Here is a 27,555-nt window from a genome sequence, read left to right on the forward strand (position 1 = left end):
CATGTGATCTGTCAGGGTCAGAGAGAAGCTGTGGAGCGACTCAGCAGGAGGCCGCTGACTCAGCAGGAGGCCGGCGCTGGGTTGAGTACAGAGAGAGACAGGATGAAATAACATCATCACAAATCAAAAACCATTAGTACACACACACACACACACACACACACACACACGCACACACACATGCACACACACACACACTCTGTCCTTGGTCTGATCACGCCTGCAGCAGCTGATTAATGAAGTGTGTGTGTGAAGGTGAGGGAGCTGTGGGTGGAGCGGAGGCTGGGGGGCTGAGAGCGTGGGGGTACAAGCGCGGGGGGGTAGGAGCATGGGGGGGCACCTGTGGCAGCAGCTGTGGTCGTTTTCAGATAAAGTGGAGAAAAGTCGTGGAAGGACAGAGGGACGTTTGGTTTCTTTGCTTCTTCAGTGCAAAATGCTGAAGAGGCAGCGACTGTCCCGGTGTGACAGGCCGCCATGTTAAAGGGTTAAAGGTCGCTGCTGCTCTCTGCTGCACCTTCTCTGGGAAGAGCAGCAGCCCCCGCCCCCGGGAAACCACACGCCTCATATCTCCGCTCAGCATCGCTAAACACCTTCAGCTGCGGTTTCATGTGCTCGGTCTCCTCCCTCTCTGCTGCTGATGGATCTGATGAGACGCCTGATTACACCGGGCTGCGGCTCTGGATCCTGCTGGGTCCGAGACACCGGGAGGGGTCACCTGATCAGACCGATCACCTGATCAGTCTGGGAGGATGTGGAGCAGGTGCTTCGGGCTCCTGCTCAATGGCAGCGGTGGAAAAACTCTTTAGATTCTTTATCCAAGTGAAACCAGTGTGAAGTGTTTTGTCACAGGTGAGTGCAGGTTACCTGTCAGCACAACCAGAGGTCAACAAACGTGTTTAAACAAGATCTTTAATTCTATTGATCTATGAACAGAATGTGGAAGATTTTCTTTGATCCACGTTTAAATCATCTGATGTTTGGTTCATCATCAGTGTTTCAGCTGCTTCATCTTCTGTCAGTGAAGAATCAGCTGAAGAGAATCGATGGGTAACATCTGCAGACCTGCTCCCTGTCTCTGCCTGACCAGGATCACTGAGGATCTGAGGCTGGATGAAGCTCAGTGACCTTTAACCTGCAGGAACCAACAGGTTTCATAACATGGCGACATGTTTCAATTTAATCAATAAAGTTCAAATCAGCCGTCAGATTTCACCCTGGATCATACTGGTTTATACTGGAGTAAGCGTAGCACCTGTCCTCTGGCTGAGCGCTCCATGCTCAGGATGTCACATATACCTTCAGACATGTAGAGACATACGTCTATTTATGTCGCCCGTCTTTACACCTACACCCTCGCCCTGAAACCACAGAGTAAAATCTCCTGGTGCTGAATTTGAGTGAAGCCACACCAAACTGAGCGAGTCTTTGAAGCCGGGGCTTCAGCAGCCACATGAATGTGTCCTCTGTGCACCCTCTGTACAAACGCTGCTTCCTGCTGCTCCTCAGTTGTTGTTTCTGCTTTTTTCAGCCCAACTTCGTCTCCACGCCGTCACGTCAGCGAGCGTTCAGTCAGTTCCACTCTGTTCAGACGACACCAGAGAATTTCTGTAGAAAGCTGCTGCACATGGTGCAAACATCTGAGCACCAGACTGGTTCAGAGATGACTCTTCACCACATCCTCTTCCTCGACTCATGATTCGTCTTCATCCTTTAAAAACACAGCGAGCGGCTTCAGGCTGAGCTGAAACATGAACTGACTCATCTCATCGCCCTGACCCCCCCCCCCCCCTCACCCACCCCATACCCCCCCCCTCACAGAGGCCGTGTGCCACCTGAGTGACAGGTAAACCACGGACGGCCTCAGAAACAGCTGCTCTGCTCACACACCTGGTACAACTGACACAGAGCTGCTGTGGGAATCGACCCCCCCCCCACGTTCACACAGGTTCTCACCTCTGGTCAGAGCTCTCGGGGGGGGTGGGCGGGGGGTGATGGGAGGGGTGGGGGGGGCAGATGAAGTAGATTCACTTTGTTTTATTCTTCTCCTTCATTATGTTTCACAGGGAAACGTTTATTTCTCCTCAGGATCAGATGAGTTAGATGAGTTAGTTAAGAAGTTAGTTAGTTGTCGTGGATCCATTGAGTTTCTCATCAAACCAGCAGCTGACAGGGGCCACTCTGATGCATTGTGGGTACTCTTCCTCTGACAGCTGAGGTCCACCACAGATCAGACAGTATGAAGATCTCAGGCTCGATTCACATTAAACCGGTTCTGAGGTGGATCCTCTGTGGACAGAAGCTGGATCAGACTGAGCTGGAACCTGAGGGAACCTGAGCTGGTCTGTCACGAATGACAGAACCCAACAGAACCATCACAGACCATCACACTGCCTCCTGCTGCCCTCTCACCTCCTGGTAAACCACTGACCGATCCGGTATCTGGTCTGAGCGAGTCCTCGGCTCCTGTTCAGTGACGCCACTGATTTTAAAAACTCAACGCTTCAGTGGTTTGATCTGCGTTTTTTTTCCTCTCAGCGCAGGAAGTAACTTCATGTGTAAAACATGTGAATCTTTTGCTCCAGCGCCACCATCAGGCCACATTTCAACACGATACCTGCAGAAAAACATTCCCATCAGCCTCAGCTGGACCCCTAGCTAATGTTAGCATGCTAACACATCAGGACTGTGAACATTACAGCTTGTTAGCATGCTAACATTAGCACGTAGCTCGAGCAGAGCTGCAGACCATCAGTCTGGTTTTACATTAAACACGTTTCCACATTTTCTCAGAAACATTTTTACTGAAACTGTAAAAACAAAGTGTTTTACTCAGCTAACTGTGACTCAGCATCAGAACAGAGTCTCGTTCAGACGTTTACATCAAACTTTGACACTTTTCCTGGAATAAAACCAACATGCTCAGTTTTCAGCTTCCATCTGAAATTTTCCCACAAAGCAGATAAAACATTTTGTGCTGAAGCTTTTCAAACATCCAGCCTGAGCTTCATCTTCATCAGTGATTCTTCAACAGCAGGAAAACTCTCCGCTCCAAAGCTAACGTCTTACAATCAGCGTCTCTACAAGCAAAGGATGATTAGACTCAAAGTTACTGTCCACTCATCGTGGTTCGGTCCAGTCAGTGTGTCCAGTGACAGCAGTGAACCCTGACCCCGATCACATGATCACACAAATCACACAAAGAAGAAAAGCTCACGGTCGATGAGCTGGAAGAACGACGCAGATCCGAACATTACAGAGACTCTGGACAAACGTGATCTGATCACTGAGCAGAGGAACAGGAAACGATTGATATGGATAAACCTCATTGGGCTGAAACTCTACCTGCTCTTTGATCACATGACTTCACACCTGTGAGGAGCAGTCCATGAAGAACTGGACATCGTGTCCTCGGCTCCATTCAAACATCTGCTCTGAGACAAACTCGTGTTTCATGATCCACTGACGAAAACCACGGAGGGGTCCTCTGCTTCGTCTCGTCCTGTCTCTTCGTCTTTACTGAAAATAACTTTGGTTCAAAGTTAAACAGCTGTTTTACATTTGGTTTCATTATTATTCTCATTAATTATCATTCGTCTCAGTATCATCAGCTGATGATGTGGAACGAGCACGGAGCAGGTTCTCCCTCCTGTTCTCAGAGACCATGCTGCAGAACCTGAGCCTGTTTTTATTCGTGGATCCTGAAACACGGATCTGTCACAGTCTCTCTGTGCTTCCAGAGCTTTCTGACGCTTCACACTGACCTTCTTCAGGACACTGTTCTTTCTATTCGCTTCTATCTCCCACATCAGAACAGCAGAAGACGACCAGCGGCCCAGTGAAGCTGGACTCTGAGGACAGATGAGTCCTCGGGGTGGATCTAATGTGAGGACACAGGATTACCTGAGTTTTCCAGGTGTCGTCTGCAGAAGCTGATAAAATGAAATGAAGCTCAACGTGACACAAAGAGACAAAGACTGAGATCAGGAGGAAACAAACGTCCGGATCCAACGCTGTCTGTGCTGGATCTGTGAGACACGTCAGACTCTGATGAGGAAGTCGAGGCCGATGGACGCCGGGATGTGCAGCGTCTCCAGGCTGAGGGCAGAGGGCGTGTACGGGAAGAGGACGGGGAAGGTGTGTTTGGTGTCCACCAGCAGCTGAGGAGGATCGTTTCTGTCCTGAAGACGATTCTGGATACATAAAGACACACAGGGCGGTTACAGAGGACGCTGTCAGTCACTCAGTGAACTCAGCTCTGAGGCCACTTCATCAGGTCCACCTCTCTAATACAGGACACACCCCCCACCTCACCTGTGACCCTGACAGGTGTACAGGTGTACCTTACAAAGTGGCCACTGTGTGTTTATCAGTACTGACACACACACACACACACACACACACACACACAAACGTCGGAGGCTGAAAGCTGCTCTGGACGTGAATCCAGGCGTTTTCAGTGTATTGTGGGAAGGACTGCTCACCAGGTGGGAGCAATGTGCTTCACCTGAGCAGGTAGAGCACAGGTGAGCTGACGTGAGACAGGAGGTCTGAGGACGGAACCTGGTTCTCACCTGAATGTTCCTGATGAAGGACACAGTGACTCTTTCCTCAAACTCGTTCAGCGGCGTGTAGAGGTTCAGGATTTTCACAATCTGTGGGAGACAGGACACGACCTCAGTTTGACCTCAGGTTCTGACCCAGTGACATGCGCCACTGATCAGGTGATGCGTGTGAGCCGACCTGCTGAGTGGTGAGGGCGGTGCAGAGCGAGCAGATGGCCTCGGCGTCCTGAGACGTCTTCTTCTTCACCTGCAGCAGCTGAGCGGCCTGGATGATGGGCTCCAGAGAGGCTGCAGCTTTACTCTGATACAGGTTATTTCCTCTGAGCCACTCCTCCATCTGACTGGTGTTGTACCTGAACACACACACACGCATGCACACAGATTGATGAATTACTGAGAGTGTGAATTGGGTGGTGGTGGGGGATCGGAGTTGGAGTTGGGGTCGGGGTTGGGATCAGGATCAGGATCGGGATTGGGGTTGGGGGTCAGGTTCAGGGGTCGGGGGTCGTTGTGTGTACCTGAGCTGCATGCCGGTGCTCCAGGAGCAGACGTCTTTGCGCAGCAGCAGGTTGTTGAGGGTGATGGCGTTGATGCAGTGGAACAGCTGTCGCACCACCTGACCCACGATCTCGGGGTCCAGACCGTGGTCCCTCATGATGCTGTGAAACTGTCCCAGCTGTCTGATCAGGGCTTCCAGAGTGTAGCTGCTGGGGCCGCCGCCGTCGGTGTCCATGCTGGACGAACGGTTCCGGTATCCCATCGGCTTCACGCCCGCCAGGCTGGGGATGCTCTCGCTCTCCAACATGGCCGACACTGGAGACAGACCCAGAATTCACTAAACATCCTACAGATAGAGTTCAGGACCAGAGGAGTCCTGAGGAGTCCTGGCTGTACCTGGAGCTGTAACCATCATCATCATCATCATCATCATCATCATCATCAGATCCCTCCCTGTTTGTTGATTCATGAAATTGTCTGTAAAATCTCAAACAGAAATACAAAGTGCATCATCAGGTCCCAGAGTCCAAGGGGACGTCTTCAAATCTGAGACCGGGAGACGCAGCGAACCCTGTGCTGTGTAACAGGGTCGGCTCTGACGAGGCGAAGGTCTGACGCCGACTCACCGATCATGGGCTGTATGATGCCTTCTGCCACTCTGATGAGCTGCTGGTAGATCTGGATGGAGAGGTCGCTCAGCACCTGTCGGTACTCGGCCAGGTCGAAGTTCTTCAGGCAGTGTTCGTTCTGTTTGGCCGAGTTCTGACTCACAAACACCTGGACGAGAAAAAGCACGTCAGACTCACGTCACGTAAAAACCACGGACACGCCGGACGCGTGCATCAGAGCGGCTGCAGGTCTGACCTCGTCTCCGCTGTACTGCTTCAGGCAGTGAAGGAGTCGGCTGGCGTTGGCGAGCCAGAAGGACGTCATCTCAAAGTCATCGTTGTTTTTCTGCAACACGAAGAGAAAATATGTTCAAAAACCAACATCTAAACAAAACAACAGTCACCTGGAAGCAGACGGCGGCGGCGCTGACGACTCCCACCTTCAGGACCCTCTTGATGGCGTTGATGGTGGACGTGAGCAGAGACTCCACCTTCTGGTCGTCGTTGATGTAGTCGGCGTGGCGGATGCACATGAAGAGGATGTACGCCGGCAGACAGGGGACAGTCCCTGACACCGTGTCGGGCTTGAAGTCTGAAAACACGACCACACACAGACAACACGTTTACACTGAGCGTGTCCGTTCAAACTCAGGGGAACTTCCTCCTTCACGTGGTCACCTGAGAACACCGACATCACCACAGACACAGCTGTTTCCTGTTCCAGGCTCTGAACGGTCACAGGTGTTTTCAGTGGCTGCAGCAGCTCACACTCACCTGACACCTCACCTGACACCTCACCTGCTGATTCTCTGCTGCAGGAAACCGAGTCACGTATGAACGTACGAGGTGGAGACGAGCTGCAGGTGTGAAGGTTTCATCACAGAGGAAGTGAGGCGGTAAAACCTGCAGCAGGTCTCAGAGCAGCTCCGACACAGAGTCTCAGACTCGATGTGTCGGCCCAGTCTGATGTGATGAGTCAGAAACGACTCGTCCAATCACCTGTGGGTTTAGGAAACACCTGGACACCTGGAGGAAGGTGCCACAGTGTCTCCGCAGGTGAGATCACATGTTACTGTTGAACTAACGAGCTGCGACTCGGTCAGGAAGCAGCCAAACCCTGGAACACAGACAGGGAACAGGATCTGGATTCGGATCAGGACCGTGTACCTGCAGCGAAGGACTCACCTGTGATCAGAGTCTTGACCAGCCGGGCTTCGTCCTCCTTGTAGTACTCCAACATCCCCTCAAAGTCCTTCTCCTTCCTCTGGACCGTCACCTGGCGGCTCAGCTCAGGTCTGGACCTGCTGGTCTGAGCTGCAGCCTGAGAGGCTGAAACACGAGTCCTCGGTCAGAGACACGTTCGTACGTCACAGGTCTGAACTCTCTGATACTCTGGTTCTCTGCTCACCCTCCAGCTCCTGGACCTTCTTCATGTAGATCCTGAGCTGCTTCTTCAGCTTCCTCTCGTTCTTCTCCAGCTTCTCCACCAGCTCCTTGAGGTCCTGCGAACAGGAGAAGATACAGCAACGTGAGTCTCTGAGTCTGAGTCTCTGATTCTGAGTCCGAGTCTCTGAGTCTGAGTCTCTGAGTCTGAGTCTGAGTCTCTGAGTCTGAGTCTGAGCCTGAGTCTCTGAGTCTGAGTCTCTGAGTCTGAGTCTCTGAGTGTCTGAGTCTGAGTCTGAGTCTGAGTCTCTGAGTCTGAGTCTGAGTCTCTGAGTCTGAGTCTGAGTCTCTGAGTTCGAGTCTCTGAGTCTGAGTCTCTGAGTCTGAGTCTCTGAGTCTGAGTCTCTGAGTCTGAGTCTCTGATTCTGAGTCTGAGTCTCTGAGTCTGAGTCTCTGAGTCTGAGTCTCTGAGTCTGAGTCTCTGAGTCTGAGTCTCTGATTCTGAGTCTGAGTCTCTGAGTCTGAGTCTCTGAGTCTGAGTCTGAGTCTCTGAGTCTGAGTCTCTGAGCCTGAGTCTCTGAGTCTGAGTCTGAGCCTGAGTCTCTGAGTCTGAGTCTCTGAGTCTGAGTCTCTGAGTGTCTGAGTCTGAGTCTGAGTCTGAGTCTCTGAGTCTGAGTCTCTGAGTTCGAGTCTCTGAGTCTGAGTCTCTGAGTCTGAGTCTCTGAGTCTCTGAGTCTGAGTCTGATCCTGAGTCTCTGAGTCTGAGTCTGAGTCTCTGAGTCTGAGTCTCTGAGCCTGAGTCTCTGAGCCTGAGTCTCTGAGCCTGAGTCTCTGAGTCTGAGTCTCTGAGTCTGAGTCTCTGATTCTGAGTCTGAGTCTCTGAGTCTGAGTCTCTGAGCCTGAGTCTCTGAGCCTGAGTCTCTGAGCCTGAGTCTCTGAGCCTGAGTCTCTGAGTCTCTGAGTCTGAGTCTGATCCTGAGTCTCTGAGTCCGAGTCTCTGAGTCTCTGAGTCCGAGTCTCTGAGTCTCTGAGTCCAAGTCTCTGAGTCCATGCTGCTCAGCGGCAGGTGTCCTCACCAGGTTGTCGTTGGTGAGCCGTGTGATCTCCTGCTGGACGCTGTACTCCACCTGAGCCTCAGGAGACAGGGACATGGTGTAGTTGAGGATCTCCTGCTTCTTCTCGATGTCGTCTTTCAGCAGCTCGATCTGAGTGTGAAGAGCTTCCAGTTCATCGCTGTGCTGCCTGGACTGAGACTGCAGCTGGGCCTCCAGCAGCCTGACAGGGACAGGGACAGGGACAGGACCACGTTACTCACACATTTAACAAAAACATCAGAACCAAAAGCATCGCTGTTCTACAGATGTTTAAACAGACACCAGGCAACATCTGTGTGTGTGAGTCCAGCTCTGCACACCTTTACCTGCCACTGTTTTTCAGTCCCTTCTGGACTGAATCAGACCAGCTAACCTGAGACCTGAGACCTAAGACCTGAGACCCGACCACGGTCCAGAGACACACACACACACGGTCGCTCACAGAAGAAGCAGAAACAGAAACCTGGCCACTTGTTTGAGACCTTCGTACGCCAACGCCAGCTCTTCATCTTCATTCACATAACACCAGTCCTGCTGGTTACTGGTGTCCAGCAGGCAGAGGACAGCGAGACAGAGGCAGAGAAAGACAAGAGGAAAAAGCAGACTGTGAGAAGGATGCAGGACAGAGAGGAAGCAGACGGCGCTACAGGACAGGACGCAGAGAGACGAACTAGGACGAGCGGAGGAGACAACGTCACAACAAGCTCCAGAGGGACGCGACTGTTCCCACAAGGCTCAGCTACTTCGTGTCCTAACTACACATCCACAACACTGAGAAGCTGTCTGTGTGTCCTCAGAGGAATGTGTCCTCACACTCACTTTTTGGACTCGCACAGACCGTGATACGCTGTGAGGGCGTCCTCTTTGTCCACAGGCTCTCTGCTGTCCGTACCCTCCTGCTGAGACAAAGACAAAACACAAGTCAGGTCCAGTTTGTTCTGGTCCTGTAGAACCTGTGGACTGTGGACAACAGAGACACGGGTCTGTGGGACCATTAGCATCCAGGATTCACACATTTTCAAGGATTAAAAAAAATCATGAAAACTTCTGTTAACGTGACAGAAACCAGTGAAGAAGAAGCTCAGCAGGTTTCACACACGGGTCAGGACAGTCAGACAGCTGTCATTCAGAAGGATGAACGGATGAAAGGATGAAAGGATGAATGGATGAAGGGGGAAAATAACATCTTTCATTTTTAACCTGAAATGAAAATTCAAACGTTCCCAATAAAAAAAAGATCCTTCTCAGTCTGAACGTCTCGAAGCTGTTTTCAGATGCAGAACCACATCACAACTTTATCGACACCGCTCAGAGTCAACGTTGGGTCTGGAAAGTGTCCTGGAGCAGCTGAGACGGAGACTCCGCCTCTCCAACGTCACTCACCACATGTTCATTCTTCTCCTGCAGCTGGGCGGCGCTGACGATCTGAGTCCTGAGGATCAGGACTTCCTCCTTGCGGGCGTCCAGCTCCTCGTTGGCTGCTTTGAGCTGACCGAGCAGCAGGTTGTAGCCGTCCCGCAGCTCGTTGGACGAGCTGTTCTGAGAGGCTCGCTCTGCGACGGTCTTCCTCAGCTCGTTCAGGTCGTTCTTCAGTTTCTTGTTCTCTGATTCCAGCTCCTGTCTCTGCAGGTCCAGATGATACGACCCAGGTTAGCTCAGCACGGTTTGGTAGATCCTGTCTGTCTCTGTCTGTCTGTCTGCCTCTCTGCCTGCCTGTCTCTCGATCTGTCTCTGTCTCCCTGACTGTCTCTCTGTCTCCCTGTCTGTCTCTGTCTGTCTGCCTGTCTCTCGATCTGTCTCTGTCTCCCTGCCTGTCTCTGCCTCCCTGCCTGTCTCCCTGACTGTCTCTCTGTCTCCCTGTCTGTCTCTGTCTGTCTGCCTGTCTCTCTGCCTGTCTGTCTCTCGATCTGTCTCTGCCTCCCTGCCTGTCTCCCTGACTGTCTCTCTGTCTCTCGATCTGTCTCTCTGTCTCCCTGTCTGTCTCTGTCTCCCTGCCTGTCTCTATCTCCCTGCCTGCCTCTGTCTCTCTGTCTCTCGATCTCTCTGTCTCCCTGCCTGTCTCTCTGTCTCCCTGCCTGTCTCTGTCTCCCTGTCTCCCTGCCTGTCTCTCTGTCTCTCGATCTGTCTCTCTGTCTCCCTGCCTGTCTCTGTCTCCCTGCCTCTCTATCTCCTTGCCTGCCTCTGTCTCCCTGCCTGTCTCTCTGTCTCTCGATCTCTCTGTCTCCCTGCCTGTCTCTGTCTCCCTGCCTGTCTCTCTGTCTCCCTGCCTGTCTCTGTCTCCCTGCCTGTCTCTCTGTCTCCCTGCCTGTCTCTGTCTCCCTGCCTGTCTCTCTGTCTCCCTGCCTCTCTATCTCCTTGCCTGCCTCTGTCTCCCTGCCTGTCTCTCTGTCTCTCGATCTCTCTGTCTCCCTGCCTGTCTCTGTCTCCCTGCCTGTCTCTCTGTCTCCCTGCCTGTCTCTGTCTCCCTGCCTGTCTCTATCTCCTTGCCTGCCTCTGTCTCCCTGCCTGTCTCTCTGTCTCTCGATCTGTCTCTCTGTCTCCCTGCTTGTCTCTCTGTCTCCCTGCCTGTCTCTGTCTTCACATTGCTCTCTAACTGCTCTCAGTGCTTGTAGTGAAGCTTGACCTGCTTCTGTCCACTGTCCTACAGCTGACTGACCCACGTCAGTGAAGCGAGGCCTGTTAAAGAGCTGACAGCGTTTCCACTTCAGCTGCTTTCAGTCTGAGTGCTGCTGCTGTGAGGACAGTGAGTGCGGTACCTTCAGGTTACTGTAGGCCAGGTCTGCAGCCTCCTGCTCAGAGGTGGGACTCCTGGTCTCGGGTCCCTTGAAGGAGGACAAAGAAGAAAACAGTGATTACTGCTCCTGAAAAACCTCGTCCTCCTCCTTTCAGTCTAAAAGCCCCAGCTGGACTCTGATCTGCGAGCTGAGGTTAAGCGTCATCACCCTGCGTTTGGCGAGCTCCTCCATCTTGTCCACGCTGCTCTGCAGCCGCTTCCTCTCCTGCTCCAGCTCTCTGACACGTTTCTGCAGCTTCATGAACAGACTGATGTCCATCGCCGCCTTCTCCACGCCCATTTCCTGCAACGCAGCCAGCAGCTCGTCAGAGAGCTCATTGTCACCAAGCTCCACCCACTTTATCACTGATGAGATTCACCTGTGTGACATCACTCTGCCTCCTCCTCACACTCACCTCCACCAGCTGGATGGAGTCCTCGGTGTCTCCCACCTCTGAGGTGGAGACGGACGGGTAGTTAGAGTCCGACTCCAGGCTGCTCTGATTGGACGGGTTCCTCCTGTGGCCGGGGTGGAACTGGAGGATCATGGGAGAGAGACAGTCACATGTGGACTAAAGACCTGTGAGACCTGATCTCTGTGGTTGTTCTCTTCCTCCAGACCCAGCTGTGTTTTACAGAAACCCCACCCCCCAGCAGGACACGAGACAAACCTTGGACAGAGACAGATCCTCTCTCAGGTTCTCGTATCTCTGCTCCAGTCTGGAAAATTCTCTGAGCAGATTCTGGTATCGCTGCCTCTCTGCGTCCAGCTCAGTCTGCAGGGACACTTCTGTCTGAGACACACTGCTGTCACCGCCTGAGACACACACACACAGACACACAGAGACACACAGAGAGAGACACACACACAGACACAGAGAGACACACACACACAGACACAGAGAGACACACACAGACACACTCACAGACACACACACACACACAGAGACACACACAGAGACACAGAGAGACACACACACAGACACACACACACACACACACAGACTTGTGAGGACCGTCACTGAAACAAATGACTGAACATGTGATGCAGGTGAAACCAGGTGGAGGTGGAGGGGGAGGAGCTGACGTGTCTCAGGTGTGTTCTCACCTTCAGTGCTCTGTGACTGCTGAACCATCCTCTGCTTCATTTCTTCCTTTTCAGTCTTCAGCAGAGAGTTTTCTGTCTCCAGCTCGTCCACCCTCTGAGGACAGAGACACAGGAGGGGACAAAGAAGAGAGACCACTGAGGACGTGTTCACGGTCCACACAGTTTCTCATCAAGACGCTCACACACACACACTCACCTGTCTCAGGCCCAGTGTCTCGATGCCGTGCTCCTCCTCCAGCCTCTTCCTGTCTGCGTACGCCTGCTGTAGCTCCTCCCTCAGCTTCGCCAGCTCGTCCTGCAGGGAGGTCAGCTGACCTCCGTCCCCTCGCTGACCCCGGACCTGCTGCAGCTCCTTCTGCAGCTTGTTCAGCTCTGAGCCCAGAGCGGAGTTCACCATCATCAGCTGCTCGTTCTGAGCTCTGTGCTCTTTGGACTGAAGGGACAAAGTCAGGTGAGACGTTACCATGGTAACACCGTGCTTTAAGTACTTTACTTTGACTGTTTATCTGTATAATCACAGTGTGTGTGAGTGTGTGTGACAGAGAGTGTGTGTTTGTGTGTGTGTGTGAGTGAGTGTGTGTGTGTGTCTGTGTGTGTGTGCATGTCTGTGTGTGTGTGTGTGTGTGTGTGTGTGTGTGTGTCTGTGTGACAGAGTGTGTGTGTGTGTGTGTGTGTGTGTCTGTTTGTGACTGAGTGTGTGTGTGTGTGTGTGTGTGTGAGTGAGTGTGTGTGTGTGTCTGTGTGTGTGTGCATGTCTCTGTGTGTGTGTGTGTGTGTGTGTGTGTGCATGTCTCTGTGTGTGTGTGCTCTGTACCTGATCGTCCATCTTCCTCTGCAGCTGGACGATCTTGTTCTCCATCCCTGTGTTGAGCTTCTTCAGGTGTTCGGCCGATCGAGCTTCGATCTTCAGCTGCTTCAGTTGCCGTTTAGCGCGCACGCGTCTGAACGCACACTGGATGATGATGGCGGCGTTACGCGCCCGTCTGAACTTCCTCCTCTGCAGCCAGCTGCGCACGCTCCTCTGGATGATCATGGCCTTATGGTGCAGGAGGAACTGCAGAGGACAGACTGAGCGTCAGACGGACGGCGTGACGGACTCAGAGTCACATGATCACATTCCACTTAAATTGGACACAGATCGTCTCCCATTCACTCGTCACGTCAACAACAACAACACAAAGAGGAGCACAGAGCAGGTCTGGGATCAGGTCTGGGATCTGGGATCAGGTCTGTGATCTGGGATCAGGTCTGGGGTCTGGGATCAGGTCTGGGATTAGGTCTGTGATCTGGGATCAGGTCTGGGATCTGGGATCAGGTCTGGGATCTGGGATCAGGTCTGGGGTCTGGGATTAGGTCTGGGATCTGGGATCAGGTCTGGGATCTGGGATCAGGCCTGGGATCAGGTCTGGGGTCTGGGATCAGATCTGGGATCAGGTCTGGGATCTGGGATCAGGTCTGGGATCTGGGATCAGGTCTGGGATCAGGTCTGGGATCTGGGATCAGGTCTGGGATCAGGTCTGGGGTCTGGGATTAGGTCTGGGATTAGGTCTGGGATCTGGGATCAGGTCTGGGATCTGGGATCAGGCCTGGGATCAGGTCTGGGGTCTGGGATCAGGTCTGGGGTCTGGGATCAGGTCTGGGATTAGGTCTGGGATCTGGGATCAGGTCTGTGATCTGGGATCAGGTCTGTGACGGACTGAGTGAAAACAGTCTGACAGACTCTGAGTCTCAAAGACCTGGACACAGAATCCCAGTGAGCCTGCTGGTTTTCCTCCATACCTCCCAGTAAATCCTGCGGGTGAACATTCCTCTGGCGTAGGCCTGGATGGTGACGACAGCCCGTCTCACTCTCAGATAGGCCCGTCGATCCCTCGCCATACGATACTGTTTCTGACAGGTGAGGGCGGCTCGGCTCAGACGCAGGTGCTCGGCATACCTGCCGAAAAGAAACACACAGCGGTTAGTTAGAGGACAGAGGAGCCGAGGACCAGGAGACGGACGGACTCTGTCTCACGCTGCTCGGACACCGCAGAGTCACAGGTGTACAGGAAATGCTGCAGGTTAAACAAACACCTCCACACGTGCACGACTCTCACGTTATTTCACAAAGAACACAAGAAGATCTAAAACCTGGAGCCCGGAGTCACAGCGCTGACGGACTCACCTGCGGGCCAGGTATCCTCGGCCGTATCTCTGCAGGGTGATGGCAGACTTGCGGATCTTGCGGTATCGGACTCGCTGCAGGCAGCCTCGGACCGTCTTCTGGATCCTGATGCAGGCCGCGCGGAACTTATCGGCCCGGAGCTTCTCCAGGTACGCCACCTGTCCCGCTCGGAAGAAGATCTTTGTCTTTCCAAACTGGAACATGTCGGGCTCCTGAGAAAAGTAAAGGTGAATCTCAGCGCGATGAAGCGACGAACGTTCTGGAATAAACCAGTTCTGTCCGTTCTCACCTTGATCAGAGTCTCCAGCAGGTTTTTACATGACAGCTTCTTGTCTGCTGAGCTCACGTCACACTTCCTCATCAACACTCGATACCTGCTGAAGAAATCCGGGTACGTCCACCTGGACACAGCACAGCACACCTGGTTTCATTTCTGTTACCCAGACGACACTTCACCACTGGGAGCTGGTTTTGTGATTATTGATTTATTTGTGTTTTAACTTGAATAAAGTTGCAGGTCTGTTGTAAATACACCACAAACAAACGATGACTAACGTCACGTGACTTTATCTCACACAGAGATTCATGGACAGAGAGCTGAGACGCTTCACGACAGGTCAGACACAAACCAAACCGTCAATCAGGCCGAGAATCAGCTGATTAACTTTAACCCTGCAGCACTGACACGACCACACTCACATCATCAGATTTCACAGCAGGTTTCTGACTTTCTGTCAGAACTCAACAGAAAAAAAACGGAATTTAAGCCTCAGAGCAGAGAGAGGAGTTATCCAGCAAACTCATCTCAGAAGATGGAAGAGGTGGAGGAGAGGAGGTGGACTGACCTGGACGGATATCCAGCTGCACTGATCCGGATCGTCTCCAGAACTCCACAGGCCCGGAGCTGCTGCACCGCTCGCCTGGAGTCGAACCTGCATCGACAAACAGGAAACGCTGTAACATCACGTCTGTGTGACCGAGATTTAAAGTTCAGCCACAGCTCGAACTTTACGTCCCACCTCATCTTTTTGTTTGGCATCGCAGCAGCAGGACGTGTGAGCTGTCGGGTTAAAGCTGACCGACGGACTGAGTCAGCTGAGAGCTGAGTCCGAGTGAAACATGTGACCCGTCATCTGATTTCACAGCTCTGAAACACGTCTGCTGCTGCAGCCGACACGCGGAGCCCTGACAGCATGAGAGGCAGGAATCTGCCCACGGCACAGACACACACTGTTCTCACACCATGACTCAGCTGTGTGCACTGTCAGAGCACAGCTGGAAACATGACTCATCGAAGTTCCAGCTTCTGCTGTGTCGGGATTTTTCTGACCTGGGTCAGGGGTCAGGGGTCAGGGGTCAGGGGTCAGGGTGAGAGCAGCACGTGGTGCTGGATCGTTCCGTCAGTCTGAACCAAACCACGCCGACTCACAGAACATGAAGAAAATCAAAGCGTGACTCACGAGAAAGCTTCTTTGTGGTCGTTGGGTTTGATGCAGCGAACGTAGTGCGGAGTCGTGGCGTTCAGAGTCTCCATGAGAAGATGGAGAGAACTGCGGAACTGGATCAAGCAGAACCACGTGAGAACAGCAACACGGACATCAGCACAGACAGTCCTGTGGACAGCAGCACTGAGCTCACCTGGTGTCCCACAGTCTTCCTGTGCTCTTTGTTGGGAGCTCTCGGGACCGTCTTTGCCGCTCGGACGTTTATTCTGGACGTCTTCGGAGGCGGGGCGTCGTCTTTCTCGTGAAACAGATCCGCTACGAGCTGAAACTGAGAGGACAGGAAGTGTCGTTCTGAAGAAGAATCACATCGAACGTCAAACAGGAGAAAGGACAGAGAGAGACATAGAGACGCATAGAGACGCAGAGAGACGCAGAGAGACAGAGAGATGCAGAGAGACACAGAGAGACGCAGAGAGACGCAGAAAGACGCAGAGAGACAGAGAGATGCAGAGAGACGCAGAGAGACGCTCAGCTACCCCGATCACCCTGATCATCACCCCCCAGTTTTTCAAGCCTTTGTGGGTCAGCATGAACATGCAGAGGGCCTGTTGTGTTAATGGTACACTGTGTGTGTCTCTGTGTGTCTCTGTGTGTGTGTGTCTCTGTGTGTGTGTGTGTCTCTGTGTGTCTCTGTGTGTGTCTCTGTGTGTGTCTCTGTGTGTGTGTCCCTCAGTCTGTGAGTGTGTGGCTCGTTACTGCCCCCAGCTGTCCATCAGTACAAATGAGAGGGGTCAGTCTTACAAACACACAGTTGCTGTGTGTGTGTGTGTGTGTGTGTGTGTGTGTGTGTGTGTGTGTGTGTGTGTGTGTGTGTGTGTGTCTCTGTGTGTGTGTGTGTGTGTGTCTCTGTGTGTGTGTCTGTGTGTGTTCTGGTCCTGGTCCTGGTTCTGGTTGCAGGTCTCACCTGACTGGCCTTCAGGATGTTGATCTGCTCCTCGTACACAGTGTCTCTGTTCTTTTCCAGAAATCCTTCACACTGATACTCCACCTGTGCAGAGAGAACACCTGAGTCAGCAGCTGCTTCCTGTCGCCTCCTTTCACTCAGAGTCAGCTTTCCTCCTCATTGCTGTTCGGTTCTGGTTCTGGTTCTGTTCTCATGCTGCAGCCTGACGAACAGCTGAGCTGAGGACGTCCTGTGGTCTGACCGCAGCAGCCAGACTCAGACCACGTGTCCCGTCGCTCGGGTTCAGGTTCTGTCACCGTCCGTCCGTCTCCACCTGTTTGTGTGGACATGGACGGGCTGAAAGCAGCATCGTCCTCTGCTCACCTTATCGGCGAAGTGTATGATGACGAAGGACGTGTTGGACATGCGAGGTTTCTGAAAGTGAGCGCTGCTGGAGTGCTGCTTGTACAGCTTCTGGGCCCAGTTCTGATCCGTTCCCTTCGGCACCTGAAACACAGAGAGTGAGAAACGAAGCTCTGGACACGTGACCTGTCATCCTGCATCAAATCTACACGTTTCCTGTTTCATCTGGAAAAGAGCTGATTTATCAAAGTAAGAGCAGGTGAGAGCTTTCAGTCAGTGACCATGGTCATCATCCCGGGCCGACGACACGTCCTGGTCCTGGTTTCTCTGATGTTTACATACAATGCCTGACACGGTTTTGTTGCATCGTTGGTGATTCGTATACTGAAAACACAGAAGCCCAGGAGGACTGTGAGGACCAGGACGACGTGAGACCATCAGTCTTACTTTACACTCCTCGTCCAGCAGGTCCAGGATCCCGAGCCGAGCCTCGATCAGGTCGATACACGGCTGATTATCGTAGAAGTCTATCAGAGTCCAGGGGATCTGCTCCTTCATGTACTCCTCCTGCTCCAGCTTAAACACATGCTGAGGAGACAAAACCAAAGTGAGTCACAGAGAGACATCACACGTTCACTCGTTTGTTCACTCGTTCATTTTCAGCATCAGATACGTCGCTGAACGTTTGTGGAAAAAGGAATCGAGGCTCACAGAGTTGAACTGCTGCTGAAGTTTCTCGTTGGCGTAGTTGATGCAGAATTGTTCAAAGCTGTTCACCTCGAACGTCTCAAACCTGCAGACATTCAAACAGAAGACCGTCTCAGCAAATAACTCTCTGCAAACACCTGGTCCACTGTCCCCGAGGGTCCCTGTTCAGCCACATGAAAACCTGCTCTTCTAAACTCAAGATGGAGACACGATGGACAGGAAACTAAAGACACGAACAGCAGACCTGCGTGTCCAGAGCAGACCTGCTGGACAGACCGGGCACTGGGGCGATGTCTATGGGTGACACTGAAAGTGACGTGTGGTCATGAGACACTGAGCAGGACTGATGGGAAACAGAGGATTGTGGGGTTTCCTTCGTACCCGTAGATGTCCAGGACCCCGATGAAGGAGTGCTGTTTGGAGGACGTCTGCAGGGACACGTTGATGTGCTCCACGATCCAGTCGAACATGCGTGCGTAGATGTGTTTGGCCAGAGCGTCGCGTGCGTTGGCCGCCTGTCTGCTGGGCATGGTCTTCACGTACGTCTCTGAGGCCGTGGCCAACTTCCTGTGACAGAGCCAGTGCTCCATCTGCCGCAGCTCCACCCCCAGCAGTCTGCAGAAGTGTTTCAGGTGGACGTCGTCCTTCTGCAACACACACAACACACAGCTGCTCGGTCAGAGGACAGATGACGGCTCTGACACGGCGATCATCGGTTTGAGCGGTAACCGTGGCGATGACGTACAGAGATGTGACAGGACTCTCCGTCTCTCTCTGAGCAGATCTCTATGTTCCCCAGGTGCAGGATGGAGGCCATTATTCTGAAAATGCTGCTCTGACTGCTGTCCTTTATACCTGGAAGACACAGACAAACAGGTGTTGGACAGACTGTTCAACAGGGAACCTGGGGGGCTGAGGTAAACCTGGGGGGGGGCGGGGGGGTTGTGGGGCTGAAGTAAACCAGGAGGGGGCATTAAAGGTCGTTCACAGTATTTCCCATAACACCGTCCTGCTGACGCCAGTTCGCCTGAAGACGGTGCTGGACAAACGTGGCGTCAGCATCGTGTCACTCAGCCTCAATTCTCTGACCACATGACCCGTGATGATGGGTCACATGGTCCGTGCACACGACCTTATCCTCAGCGGTCACGCGGGGTCCGTCCTCACCCAGCAGCGCGAAGGCCTCTCTGGTCTTCATGAAGTCCTCGGCATCGTTCACGCCCTCGATGAAGATGTTCTCCCCTAACGACGTGTAGGTGAAGTCTTCGGCGCTGGCTGAACGAGAGAGAACAGCACTCATCAAAAACACAGCTGGATTCACACAGTCACCTGAGACTGGGACATCTGGACCCGGACTTACTGAGGCCCAGGTCTCTGAGCTCTGGTAAACTGGCAGAGGCACAGAGCTGATAGAAGATGTGATAGTTCCTCTCGTCTTCAGCCTGTGAGACAAACACAAACCATGAGAACGTGGTGGAGAACGCAGGCCGAACCCGACGGGCCCCGTCACACACACCTGAACAAACTCACCTGAAACACCACCCGGGACTTCTCCAGCAGGTACGTTCTCATGTTGGCCCCGATGATGTGGTAGCGTCGGCTGAAACCGATCTGAATGTACTTTCCAAAGCGGCTGCTGTTGTCGTTCCGAGTGGTCTTTGCGTTTCCAATGGCCTGAATCACAAACAGGAAGAGGAAACGCTAATTCAACACGTGCTCTCCGGCCCCGGAGCAGAAGCCAAGAACCGGACCGCTCACCTCCATGATGGGACTGGAGGCCAGAACCTTCTCCTCCACGTTAGTGTCGTTAGTCGAACCTCCCACGGTGGCAAAGAAACGCATGGCGTACTTCGCAGAAACCGTCTTTCCTGCTCCCGATTCTCCGCTGACGATGATGGACTGATTCCTCTCGTCCCTACGGAGCCGACACAGAGTGTTACTGCTGCGGACGGGGCCACACACACCTCACCTGACAGGTGTTCACACCAAACCAGTGTGTTTACACCAGTCAAACCAGTGTGTGTGTGTGTGTTCAGACCATACTCAGCTGTGAACTGATGAACAGATCCAGACCTGAACCCTGCAGCACAGGAAACACACTCTGACCTGATCCCTGCCTCAGGGAGTCTGATCAGAGCTGATCACTGATCAATGTCTGTGAGCCCCCTGACAGATTCAGGTCTGACCTGGTCCCCTGACAGATTCAGGTCTGACCTGGTCCCCTGACAGATTCAGGTCTGACCTGGTCCCCTGACAGATTCAGGTCTGACCTGGCCATCTGCTTATAAGCTTCTTCAGCCACAGCGAATATGTGTGGGTCCATGTCCCCCATGTTCTGGCCGCTGTAGGCGTTGATGACTTCCTCTCCGTAAATCTGCAGCTGCTCGTACGGGTTGATGGCCACCAGGACAATTCCTGAGGAACGACATCAGAGATCAACACACACACACACACACACACACACACCTGTGCAACACACACACACCGTCAGCTTCATGCAGAGTTAAAGCTGTTGGTTGGTTACGCTGGGGACAACATCAATAATCAATAATCACGTCATTAATAAAATGATGTTCTTCATTAGTAAAACACTCGCAGCAGCAGGTGTAGATGTGGTTGGACACTGAGAACTGATCAGAGACCAGCCGGGGGACTGACCGCAGTACGTGTAGATGTGGTTGGACTCCAGGAAGCGGACTCGGAGGTTGTGCAGGACCGCAGGCTCGTGCAGGTAACTGAGGGCCGTGAGGTCGTTCTCCCCCACCAGGATGTCGGGGTTACGGAGGAAAGGAAGAGGGTTCCTGTTTGGACCGACAGGATACTCCACAGGCTGAGAGGGGACCAATCAATACACAATCAATACACAATCCATGTCAATGCAAACAATGAGCTCCAAATGAGCACAAAGCTGAGTTTGGTTTGTTTCACTGTGACTCTGATCTCTGTTCCTTTATTAACAGACACGAGGAGCAGAATGGAACAGTGTGAGGAACGTGTCTGAGGAACGTGTCTGATGTTCTACTGTTCTTCACCAAACTCAGTCTTGGTTTGTGGCAGACTGAATTCACTGTGTGCACACGCTCTGTTGTTGGAACAGTTCCTGTATCAGGGGCATGAAGGTGTGTGTGCACAGTGTGTTCTCCGTTCTCTGTGTTCCGTACCGTTTCATCTTCCAGCTTGAGGTGAAGAACCGACTCTCCTTCTCTATAATCTCTGGTGATCTCCGCAGCTTTCCACACATCCTCAGGGTCCGGGATCCAAACCCGGGTGAACTGAAACAGACCAACAGATCAGATCACGTCAGGTTCTGACTCGTGTTCAGTGGACAGAAGACAGAGGGAACAAACTCGGACACTCGGACGCTCGGACGCTCGGACGCGGGTCAGCCTCTGAGGCTTCAGCAGCTTCACTCACACGTTCATCAGAAACGTCGCAGCAGAACGTTTCCTGCTTCTCTGCTGAAGGCAGAGACGCTCAGAACCTGCAGGACATGAGGAAGCTTGGACAGAGGAAGGACGAAGTGTCGGGTGTTAACGAGGTGGAACTTCCTTCTTCCAACAGACAAACAGACACATGATCACACGTGCCTACGTCCAGGCCGACGCTCACGTCCCCCACACCTGAACCTGTGCCACGACGCCGCCGGCTTCAGCTGCTTTAATGCAAATCTGCTCCATGAAAGCAGAAAGTCATTTACATAGAAACAAGCAGCTTCCCTGGGAATCACCAGAGGTCACGTGACCACACCCACATCAGAGACCACGCCCACATCAGAGACACCATCTGCTTTCTCAGTTTTGGCTTTTCACCTCCTCTCAGCCTGAATGTGACGGCGAACAGGTCGACTCCTCCTCTCCGCTCACACTCCAAGCTTCAACGCCTCCATCCAAACTGCCCCGTCCCCTCATCCACCCGTCCCCTCGTCCACCCGTCCCCTCAGCCTGGACCCAGACGGGCAGAAAACCGCTGGATGGATTAACGACTAAAACCGACACGAGTCCATGAGTCCCTGCAGCTTTACACTGAACTCAGCTGTGACGTGGCCCTGCAGGGACTCAGTCCTCACACATGAACAGGTGAGACTTTGGTAAACCTGTCAATCATTCACCTGCAGACAGGAAGTCACAGCTGCTCGTGAACCACACCAGTGTAAAACCTGATGAACTCATAAATGAAGAAAAATCACTGTCGTCACGTCCAGGAACCAGATGTAATCACCTGTCCAGCTGCTGAGGACAGAGACACCTATCACTGTCTAAAGGACATGTTGTGTTTTTTGACGTTACTTGTCTCTGCGTCTTGTCTCTGCGTCTCTGCGTCTCTGTCCCTGTGGTTCTGCTGCTCAGACTCTTCAGTTTCTCTGTGTGAGGCTGATAAACTGTCAGATGAACCTGTCCTGGGCCCCGGGGCACAAACGTGCTGTGGACACCCGCATGTCCCCGACCAGTCGTCCCACACACAAACGTCTCAGCATGACCGTGGACTCACTTTTGTCCAGCCATGCTCACTCTGACTGCGTCCAGCAGTCAGAACGACACCACAAACTCTAACAGCATTATTTCATTCACACAATCGTTTCAGAACAACACAGGCGTGACACAGGCGTGACACAGGTGTGGGCTGAGGACAGCTGCTCTGTGGGGTGGACCTGCAGAGCAGACATGTCTCACGAGCAGCTGCTGGAGGGAACTGTTCATGTTGATGATGATTCAAAGTTTCAGTGAAGCGTGTTTGGTTTGTTCTGAACGACGTCGTCAGCGTGTTCAGACACAGAGAACATCTCACACACAATAATCAACAGATCAATCAATAATCGTTAGCAGCTCTGGTTCAGGAGACACACAAACCCTGTGTCCTCAGCCTGGAAACAAAACACTCTGTCTACTGTTCATTCATGTTCCTGTGCAGCCAATCAGAGCAGCCCTCTGTCACATGTGACCTCCATCAGTCTGTTTATCTGGGACACTGTCAGAAACTGACCAATGGCTGAGCAACACACAGAGACACAGGGACACACAGAAACACACAGAGACACAGAGAGACACACACAGAGACACACAGAGACACAGAGACACACAGAGACACAGAGAGACACAGAGAGACACAGAGAGACACAGAGGCACACAGTCATACAGAGAGAGAGACACACACACACACACACACACACACACACACACACACACACACACACACACACACACACACACACACAGTGTTTTCAGTGGGGGAGGGGCCACTCATGTTTACAGCACCGTTTCTCCTGAACTTTAATCTGGGGGGGGGGGGGGGGGGCTGAACGTCTGCATCTCAGGTTCACACTGAGCAGGTGAAACCTACGAGTCTCCGCCCTCCCACGTGTCAGCCCGATGACATCACCCTCAGGTGAACCCTGGGTGTGTCCATCAGGAAGCTGCACCTGTCCAGGAACTTTGATCTGGTTTGTAGAGCCAGAGACACACAGAGAACACTAAAGGTCAACTCCACCTGAGGAGACATCCACCTGTCCCACAGGAGACATCCACCTGTCCCACCATATTACAGGTCAGTGGGACGAGGATGTAAAGTGGACACTGGATGAGGAAACTGTCCACTGGTCCCAGCTTCAACCACTGGATCAATCAGATGTAAAGCTGAAACCATCGATCGATCGATCAGTTAATTAGCTGATACACCAACAACTGATCGGTGAAGATTCTCTCTGTGGGTCGGAACACGTCTCATTGATCAATCAGCTGATCAATGGATGGAGGAGAAACTGATCAGGTGATGAGTTGCTGTCATCGTCCATGTGTCAGTGTTGTAATAAAGCTGTACTGAACCTGTTGTATTCTAATGTAGAGTCAACACACACACACAGACACACAGACACACACACAGACACACACACACACACACAAACACACACACACACACAAACACACACACACACACACACACACACACACACAGACACACACACAGACACACACACAGACACACACACACACACACAGACACACAGACACACACACACACACACACACACACACAGACACACACGCACACACACAGACACACACACACACACGTATCTGAAATAATAATAATTTCAGAGAAATGAAGAGCCTCAGTGTTTGTAGCCCTGGCAACGTGGAGCTGAGTCTGAGCTGAGTCTGAGCTGAGTCTGGGTCCCTGAGCTGAGCACACAGCAGATGGAGCTGGACGCCCGCCCCCCTGCTGCCCCCTGCTGCCCCCTGCTCCCCCCTGCTGCCCCCTGCTCCCCCCTGCTGCCCCCTGCTGCCCCTGCTCCGGATTATTTGGTCTCCCAGCGGGTGAAGAGGCTTTGAGTGGCCCTACTTAATGATGCGGACTCCAGAGAGCAGGAGGGGGAGAGGGGGATGGGGGGGGGGGGGGGTTACAGAGCTGCCGTCCAAACCAAAGCTCTGACATTTCTAATGTTCTCACAGGAGAATCAGACACTGACAGCAGCTGCTTCACTGTGTGAGTCTGTAAAACACCAGGTTACAGTCAGACGGAGAAACTCACTGATAATCATTCTCTGCTGATCAATGAAGCCACTGATCGTTTCATCGATCCTCCTATATGAAGCCGTCGTATTTTACAGAAACAGATTCTCCCAGAGGCGGACTTTACTCACCTGTGCTGTGAAGCACCTGCTGTCACAGGTGTCCACTGGTCCAGCTGGACTCTCTGTCACTGATCTCACATCACAATCATCCGGAACCAGACACGAACCTGATTTTCTGTGGATCGACTAATCGACCAGCATCGATTCTCTCAGACCTGTAAACCTGACCAGGTGTCTGTGAGGTCACGTGAGGTCAGACATGCTGAGCTTCAGGCGTCCACTGAGCGTCCAGGTGCAGCTCATCACCTGGGACAGGAGTGGACTGAACTCCAGCTGAAAAACAGGCCTTTTAAGGCTTCAGTTTAAAGAAGAAAGTCACCTGTTCTCAGGTTTTACACTCATCTAATCTCATCATGGTGTGCGCGTGCTGCTCAGCCCGGCTCTGAACTCCATTTAAAAATCTGTAAGTTTATATTAAAGTGTCGCTTATGACAAATCGTCTAATGAAATGACTTCAGGTCTGACCCCTCCACAGCCCGCTGGTACATTCGGCTTATTTATGAGCCCTCACTCAGACACAGCACTTCACCTTTCGGTCACTGAAGGCGGCACCAAGCCTGTAGAACAGGTGACTCAGCACGTAAAGTTTGGTGGAAGTAACACGAAGTTTGGTTCATGTTATAATTGTACCGCGCCGGCCTGTTCAGTTAAAACAACTCTACGTTAAACGGAGTTTGTACGTGAGTCAAAGACCGATCTGTGTTCGGGGGGAGTCGGTTTGAGTCGGTGTGTTTGTTCCACAGGTGAATTAGCCCCCCCCCCACCCCCTCTCACCTGTGTGTACAGCTCGTTCACAGACATCTTCCAGCTCCTGTTTCTCTGCGCGATCAAACTACGGCTCTGTCTCTGCTCCGATGCAGAGTCCGTGAACCTTTCTCCCGAACTTCCTCTAAACCAGGTGAACTCTGTTAGTCCGCATGTCCCGGAGGGAGGGGCCGGTGAGGCAGCAGGTGTACGGCGGAGTTTCGGTCACTTTGTTCGTGGAGCTCAGGCCCGGTGTCCCGGTGTCGGCAGGTGTTCCGGTCCGCGTCGTGTCTCTGTGTCCACACAACTGAACCCGGCGCGGGAAAAAGCCCACAGATGATCCGTAAACGAAGCCGGAGCCGCGGAGACTGTGGCCGAGCTCAGCCGCAGGGAGGCCGCGTACTTCCTGACACACACCGAGCCTTCTGATTGGCGGTTTCCCTGGATCACTGCCAGGTGTCCTCTCTCACACACACACACACACACACGCGTTAATCTCTGCTTCTCAACATGAGGGTCGGGACCCCACAGCAGGACGCTGATAAACCAGAGGGGTCGAACGATGAAAGCAGATGGAAACTTTTGAAAATCATTCATATTTAATTTTTACACGTTTTCGTTTGTCTCTTCCTGTTTTTCAGCGTCCACTGTGAAGTGACCCACTGAAACTTGGACCTCTGGGTGTTCTGCACACCTGTGTGACATCACGAATCATCTCACAAACTGTTGCATGTTGAAAGCTTGGAGCTGCAGGTGTGATGAATCTGAGTGAAGCTGGTTTTACTGGTAAACTTCAGCCTGCTGGTCCTGGTCGGTCCTCCTCAGTCCTCCGTCTCTGGAGGAGAAAATAACCCCATCTTCACTCAGACTACTAATGTCTGACAACATCCAGTTGCATTCTGGGAGATGTAGGCTCCTGTGTTTTTGAGCTGCACCTGTGCAGTCACTGAGGTTCTGCCAGGAGAAAAACTGGACTGTTTCCGGTTCTGTTACACAAACGTCTGTGGCCTCGGAGTCCAACCTGAGGACAGTCACACTCAGACCTGTCCACAGGTCCAAGAGGTCTGTCTCAGTGAGCCCCTGTGAGTACTGCAGTATGATGACGTGTGTTTGTAGTGTGGTTCTGATGTGGATCCTCTGACAGGGTTAGGTAACAGGGTTCTTGAAGGAACCGAGGACAGAAACGTTATCTGAGGTTATGTAATGTGGACTGGAACCAGCTGATAGCCTGTGTCACACAGAGAAGATACGAGCTGTTCAAAGACAATAAAAATGACCTTTACCTTGGAGTACGGGTAATAATTACTGGTCATCCTGTCGGGGGGTGGGGGGGGGGGTCAGTCCTGGGATGATCCACAGATCCTCACATGCAGTCACTTGTCCTGCTGAAAGCGGGTCCACAGCTTCCTGCGCCGCCGTGGGTCAGGAACCGGCCGTGGGAAGCAGCGTGTCTCAGACCTGTCTGAGCAGAGCTGTTAGTCTGACTCCAGGTAATGAGTCCGCTCCCAGGCCACTCCCTCTGCAGGTATGAGGCGTTTACCTGCTGATGGATCTGACACGACGCCGCTCCACCCATCGCAGGCATTATCGCTGTGCCACAGCCGTGAAGGCGGCAGCACAAATGGCTTTTTAAAGAGACGTTCTGTGGGACCGGTTCTCAGTCGATGGACTGTGACCACCTGTGTTCAGACCTTCATGTTCCCCTCAGGATGACCTGTTAGAACTCTGCCTTCTTATGTGTCTGCAGGAAGAACTGTCTCCGGCTGTGTGCAGAGGACGTGGAGGAGACGAACCTGGTCTCATCAGAGGCTCCAGATGTTCTGGAGTGAAACATGTTTATTCAGAAAACCAAACGAACTCATGAGCAAACATGTCTCTGCTTTAAAATGAAGGACACTGCAATGAAATCTGACCGTTTGTGTTTCAGTGCGTCCGTCTTTTGTCTCCTGGGATACTGACTCTGGATCAGGTCTCTCCTGTCCAGGATCTGATGAAGCTCTGGACTGTGGAAGTCCCGCCCACGCAGCCCGTCCTCGGTGACTGATGGGTTTTGACTGTGCGGCGGTGTTCGTGTTTTTCTGTCCACCCTGTATCCAGGTGTGAGCTGATGATGTCATGCTGCAGGTGTAGACACGGCTTCTCGGTGCTTGTGTAACTTTTCCTGTGAAAAGCTGAGATGTTGCGGCCGCTCAGGTCAGCGTGACCAAAATAACTTTATCAGCACCTGAATATGTAACAGTCACACATCATTCCTAACACACTGGACATCTGGACACGTCTCAGTCCTCATTCAGACGTGTCCAGATGTCCATTCCTTCAGCTGCTCACTTTGTTCAAACTTTATTCAGTGGACAGGAGGTAGAGTACCTGAGTAACAGTACTCCGTTACTTTGGTGTTTGGTCAGAGTGAAGGTGTGTCGGAGTGTGAATCACCTGTAGTTACCTGGAGACGCTGACTCATGGTCTCCTGTGGGATCCAAGGATTACAGTGTGTTCTGAATGAGGATCCTTTCACAATAAAACTTCATGCAACA

At 52.5% G+C, this 27,555-nt stretch overlaps 1 protein-coding gene across 3 annotated transcripts; it reads right to left on the minus strand.

Annotated features, from left to right (window-relative positions):
- Positions 1 to 1,971: 1,971 nt before the first annotated feature.
- On the minus strand, positions 1,972 to 26,472 carry myo5b (myosin VB). 3 transcript variants are annotated; one of them, XM_041058763.1, is made up of 39 exons: positions 26,305 to 26,472; positions 20,811 to 20,921; positions 20,308 to 20,479; positions 19,920 to 20,064; positions 19,408 to 19,564; positions 19,180 to 19,323; positions 19,010 to 19,091; positions 18,817 to 18,924; positions 18,395 to 18,504; positions 18,031 to 18,296; positions 17,653 to 17,734; positions 17,389 to 17,529; positions 16,963 to 17,085; positions 16,600 to 16,683; positions 15,829 to 15,963; positions 15,651 to 15,748; positions 15,036 to 15,122; positions 14,480 to 14,591; positions 14,191 to 14,402; positions 13,806 to 13,962; positions 12,841 to 13,080; positions 12,223 to 12,459; positions 12,027 to 12,120; positions 11,590 to 11,735; positions 11,335 to 11,454; positions 11,088 to 11,222; positions 10,902 to 10,967; positions 9,529 to 9,768; positions 8,965 to 9,041; positions 8,128 to 8,326; positions 7,077 to 7,170; positions 6,854 to 6,997; positions 6,109 to 6,260; positions 5,925 to 6,014; positions 5,687 to 5,837; positions 5,081 to 5,375; positions 4,741 to 4,915; positions 4,572 to 4,652; positions 1,972 to 4,190 (listed from the first exon to the last, which is right to left on the minus strand). In XM_041058763.1, exons 1-39 carry the CDS (start codon positions 26,332 to 26,334, stop codon positions 4,038 to 4,040), a joined length of 5,445 nt encoding a protein of 1,814 aa, XP_040914697.1. In that variant the 5' UTR covers positions 26,335 to 26,472; the 3' UTR covers positions 1,972 to 4,037. The 3 variants fall into 3 exon arrangements, with proteins under 3 accessions (XP_040914697.1, XP_040914695.1, XP_040914696.1); XM_041058761.1 differs by having other exon boundaries at positions 8,965 to 9,044; XM_041058762.1 differs by lacking the exon at positions 26,305 to 26,472 and adding an exon at positions 25,052 to 25,309 and having other exon boundaries at positions 8,965 to 9,044.
- Between the last annotated feature and the right edge of the window lie 1,083 nt (positions 26,473 to 27,555).

The sequence above is a fragment of the Toxotes jaculatrix genome, chromosome 16, assembly GCF_017976425.1.
Source record: "Toxotes jaculatrix isolate fToxJac2 chromosome 16, fToxJac2.pri, whole genome shotgun sequence".
In the NCBI taxonomy this organism is placed as follows: Eukaryota; Metazoa; Chordata; class Actinopteri; family Toxotidae; genus Toxotes; species Toxotes jaculatrix.

Coding starts and splice junctions, on each gene's coding strand:
- myo5b (XM_041058761.1), bottom strand. CDS start 26,334: ATGACCAGTAATTATTACCCGTACTCCAAG. Junction 20,480..20,810: donor TCAAGCTGGAAGATGAAACG/GTACGGAACACA, acceptor GTCCCCTCTCAG/CCTGTGGAGTATCCTGTCGG. Junction 6,998..7,076: donor GAAGGTCCAGGAGCTGGAGG/GTGAGCAGAGAA, acceptor CTCGTGTTTCAG/CCTCTCAGGCTGCAGCTCAG.